Here is a 4,965-nt window from a genome sequence, read left to right as displayed (position 1 = left end):
TCTCAACATTCTCGATGCTATAGATACATTCCAGCGATAGAGACAATTTGACGCAGGCCAGCATGTATATAAGGGTGATCTGTTTGCTCGCGCTGTGAGCGTCAGCAAATGGCTTTTCATGTTTTAAGTAATTACATTGAAATATTGTCAAAGATTGAGGCAATTCCCTATGAATTTTCCATTTTTCAGATTTTAAATCCCTCATTTTGGTATGTGTACTGAAGAGTTATTCGTGAGGCAAGATTGCTGGCGGGCACGTCAACAATAAGGAGGTTGGAAAATTCGAAATGAAAAGTGTGTTCTTACACGCGGTAATTTTTAAAAATTTAATTGTACTTTAATTGAATTTTCTCCAAAATGTATGAAAACGTTAACGAAAATTAACTACTTTGAAATGTCACAACACGTGTCAACAATAACCGATAAATTATAGCGTCGTGATAGATTTCCGGTTTCCGACTAGCCATGTTTTTCGACGTTTAGCGTGTTTTGACAGGTGCGGGGTTCTACTTTTAAACGTCAGGAAAACTCACCGAGTTGAACTCGCGACGTCAGGGGCGTGGAATTTCGAAATTACAAAACTTTAAAAAATCCTAACTATGATAATACGATACAAAAAACACAAATTTGACTTAGTTTGATAGACTGTTAACAAACATATATTTTTTTAAACCACTAACTTTCCTCATTCATTGTAAAGGGCAGTTTCCTTTCTACAAACTTAAAAAAATATACTCTGGAGTTTCGAACCTTTGATTTGGCGGAACTAGTTACAATTTTACAATAAGAACTTTCTAGCTAATGTGAATCAAAGAGTGATGAATTAAATCACTTTTTTTGGAAGACGTGTACTGACAATCGGAACAGACGAATTTTTCACTGCGGGAATGAGTTATCATGTGATGTTTTAATGACGATTGTCGAGTAAACTTAGGTTGGCATATTGAGCAGGAGAATGGTTTCTCGCCGGTATGAATTCTAACGTGACATTTCATACCGTCTTTTCGTGCACAAATAAACGAGCACTCTGAGCACGAAAACGGCTTCTCACCGGTATGAGTAAGCGTGTGTGATTTCAAAGCAAATTTTTGTGTGCATTTAAATTGACACTTTGAACACGAGAATGGTTTCTCGCCGGTATGATTTAGCATGTGCACTTTCAAAAAAGATTTCTGCGCACATTTATAGCTGCACATTGAGCATGAGAATGGTTTTTCGCCAGAATGAATACGCATGTGACGCTTTAAATCAGAGCTTCGGTGATACTTCAATGAGCACTCTGAGCATGGAAACGATTTCTCGCCAGTATGAGTTTGGATATGTAATCTCAAATCAGATTTCCGTGCGCATTTATAGTGACATTCTGAGCATGAGAATGGTTTTTCACCAGTATGAGTAAGCATGTGTCGATTTAATTGCGATTTTTGACACCACGTCAATGAGCACTCAGAGCATGAAAACGGTTTCTCGCCAGTGTGAGTCCGCATATGATATCGTAAACTCACTTCTTGCGAACACCTGTATGAGCATTCTGAACATAAAAATGGTTTTTCGCCCGTATGAGTTTGCATGTGACGTTTCAAATGCGAGTTATAAGAACATTTATATGGACACTCGAAGCATGAAAACGGTTTTTCTCCAGTATGAGATCGCTTGTGATCTTCTAAGGAAGACCTCTTGGAACGTTTATATTGACACTCTTTGCGGGACATATTTTTCTGGCATGGTTGTAAACCTGAAACATAAACATGAATAGTATTTTTTTTACATACACAATAAAAGAGTCCCAAGAGAACAGAAATGTGGTCTCTTGGTAGTGTTGCGGACTCACGGATCGGAGGTCCGAGGTTTAAGTTATTAAATTAATTTAAACATTTTATAAACGCAAAAGGGCGGGAATATTGTCTTAATGCGATTTCTTTCTACCTAGTCAAACCGTTCGATTTGATAAAATAAGTATTGATACATATGACCATAATATTGTAGATATATAAGAATCTTTTAATTTCATCATAAAAGAAAACACAGACTTTCTTGGGAAAATTTTACTGCCGACTTCCAGCTATCATATCCACGTAAACCGACTTTCATCACGAGGATTGAAGACATTGTCAAATATAAAAGCAGCCAGACGAAGACAGGAAATTGATGTTTTGCTAGCAGACATTACAAATAAAAGAATTAGTGTTGTACTTGTGGTTAGGCCGATTGAAAATGTGTCACAGCGTAAATAAATTCCGATACCTGTCTCCTTTTCTCTCGCCCACTTGAATCCTGTCCCTTTTGCACCTTTATAGTTCAAATAACTATTGAGTTAATAATCTTGCCACCCGGGGTCAGTGTCCGATTTGACCGCGATTGAAGTGCATGTTCGGTTTGAAGTTTTGCCGCTCGCTCCGCCGTATCGCCGCCTCAGCTAAGCTCGGAGAAAACAAGAAAATCAACAAAAAAGGTCAGTTCATTCACTCCATTTCCTTGCATCCATTTGCGCTGTGACATTTACAAAATTTTATATACCTCCTACCGAGAACCAGCAAACGCATCGCCAACTTTAAAGTTGCGAGACTATGCAAAACTTAGTCCGCAAATGTCGTGGCGTTCGGTGGTTTCCCACACCATAGTACCTTTAAATGTCAAAAAAACAGATGCGATGGACAAAAGCCAAAGATTAAGGACCTCGATTACTTGTTTCAAATGTGGACACACTAGCCACAAAATTAGTGTAAATCCACTCAAAGCAAACCATGGCCTAAACGCAACCATTGCAAGAGAGAAGTACCGTCATCCATAGTTCACAGACTTATTATTTCAGAGCAAAACATGAAAGATATTACTAACTTGAAGGAACTTCATTGTTACGAGAAGAATCCGAACACTTTCGTTTATTATCAGAATTATAAATATCCGTCTCTGTGGGGATAATTATATCACTAGTTATCTCAGGTTGGTCTGTGCTGGTCCCAGGTTCAGCTTTCACGGTAGCAACACCTGGCTCCTCGCTTCTGTAGTGACGTTGCGCGCCTTCCCCAGTACGGAAAATATCTCCTTCTACATCACCAGTCTCCGGTTCAGCCTTCACGGTAGCGACACCTGGCTCCTCGCTTCTGTAGTGACGTTGCGTGCCTTCCCCAGTACGAAAAATATCTCCTTCTACATCACCAGTCCCCGGTTCCACCTTCACGGTAGCAATACTTGTCTCCTCGCTTCTGTAGTGACGTTGCGACCATTCTCCCGTACGGAGGATATCTCCTTTTACGTCGCCATTTCCTGGTTCAGCCTTCACATTCGCTGAAGCGAGTTCCATGATTATGTTTCGTGAAACAACCCACCTTGTTCTGAGTAAAAGTTAATGCCCTGGAAACGTAACAAAGTTGCTTCTTTGCTGATGGGGATCATTCCACCTCCCATGTACCTATTATATTATAGACCAACTAACACTCAACTAGGGAGTAAGTTTGAGACACTGTCAAAACACAAAATAGCGGCCTTTGTGAAATGCCGGAGAAAATGTTGCCAGCTTACCTTACTACGTACTTAAAGCGTGACGTGCTTGAATTAAACGTACTAACGAGGATGTTTCTTTTTATTTTATTTATAATAGCAGACCCGGCAGACGTTGTTCTGCCCAAACGTTAGCATGGCCACTATTAGCTGGTTGAACAAACATTTTTTGTAATGAATTATACACGTTATTTATTTGGGACTTCTTTGAGCTATTTATATATTTGTAATAAGGGTTTGTTTTTTGTTTAATCTCCACATGTAGTTGGTTAAGAGCCTCATCATGGTCAAATAAAAACTGTGCGAAAATCGCTACTCTAGCGCTACAAACTATGGAGAAAATACGTAAATGCGTGTTAGTGAAGAAAAGTCATACCGCGTTTTAAGCTGAACTTTCTAAAATTATGACAGTCAACTCGTGCCTAACGCGAATTTAGTCATTATTTAATCGCCAGCAGTGTTTTAATGTGAGCTTAACATTTAATTCGAAACCAAAATTAATTACAAAAATGACAAAAAAAATCGTTTTTACTTTACCTACATATTTTATTTGTCAGTGGTGCATTCTGGTAAGAGTTTGTTTTTCATAAATGTCTCGAATGTCAGTTGAAATTATGATAGCATTACAAAAATCTATTAAAAATAAGTTGATATGAAGAATTTAAGAAATTGTAAGGAAATTAATCAATTCAGTGATCATTTAAAATAATTGTTGTTTGTAAACCTAAAAAATCCAACTTTTTTACTATACAAAAAACAACATCCTCCAATTTTTTTAAAATATGCATTTCAGTCAAATACAACCCTGAAAAATCGATGAAAACACATATATGCTTGTATTTTTTTTTTCTACTCAACATATTATAGATGTTTTTATTTGTAAACCTTGCAAACCTGAATAAGAAAATTTAGCAAAAATCCGCACCTAAATCTGTCAAGCCATTTTTGAGTTTTTGCGAGACACAACACGGCGATTCATTTATATATATATATATATATATATATATATATATATGGAAGAAGAAAATAAAAGATGGATAGATGGTTCACAAACGATAAACAATACTTAGGAAATTAATTTAATAATCACAATATGTTATCTAGATACTGTTCATCATTTAAACTATATAAATACAACATGCGCAAATAAGTAAAAAAAAAGTTTAAAAATATAATTTCTGTTTAAAATTGACTCGCTTAGTCAATAAATAAATTAAAATCTACAAATATTACAATAATGAAAGTTATATATACGATCAATTATATGAACATCGATTTGTTTAGTAAAATTTATCGGGATAGCAAAAAAGAACAGCAATCCTTTTTACGCTTGTCCAAAATGTTTATAAATAAAGTCAATCATATTTTTTTCACCCGATAAAAGTATATTATTAATATTTAAAGCATTAACTTGGTGGTCAAACATTTTACTAAATGTTATTTAACGTCTAGTAGGGTACGTCT

General features: G+C 36.2%; 1 protein-coding gene across 2 annotated transcripts; it reads right to left on the bottom strand.

Moving 5' to 3' along the window:
* Positions 1-699: 699 nt before the first annotated feature.
* On the bottom strand, positions 700-3,474 carry LOC148274840 (uncharacterized). 2 transcript variants are annotated; one of them, XM_088236564.1, is made up of 2 exons: positions 3,330-3,474; positions 700-1,735 (listed from the first exon to the last, which is right to left on the bottom strand). In XM_088236564.1, the coding sequence occupies exons 1-2, from the start codon at positions 3,406-3,408 to the stop codon at positions 795-797; spliced, it is 1,020 nt and encodes a 339-aa protein (XP_088092690.1). In that variant the 5' UTR covers positions 3,409-3,474; the 3' UTR covers positions 700-794. The 2 variants fall into 2 exon arrangements, with proteins under 2 accessions (XP_088092690.1, XP_088092691.1); XM_088236565.1 differs by lacking the exon at positions 3,330-3,474 and adding an exon at positions 2,245-2,375.
* Between the last annotated feature and the right edge of the window lie 1,491 nt (positions 3,475-4,965).

The sequence above is a fragment of the Micrasema longulum genome, unplaced genomic scaffold, assembly GCF_059751315.1.
Source record: "Micrasema longulum isolate JH-2025_06_02 unplaced genomic scaffold, ASM5975131v1 h1tg001567l, whole genome shotgun sequence".
In the NCBI taxonomy this organism is placed as follows: domain Eukaryota; kingdom Metazoa; phylum Arthropoda; class Insecta; order Trichoptera; family Brachycentridae; genus Micrasema; species Micrasema longulum.
The sequence above is the reverse complement of the archived record's forward strand: the minus strand, read 5'-3'. Positions and strand labels throughout refer to the sequence as shown.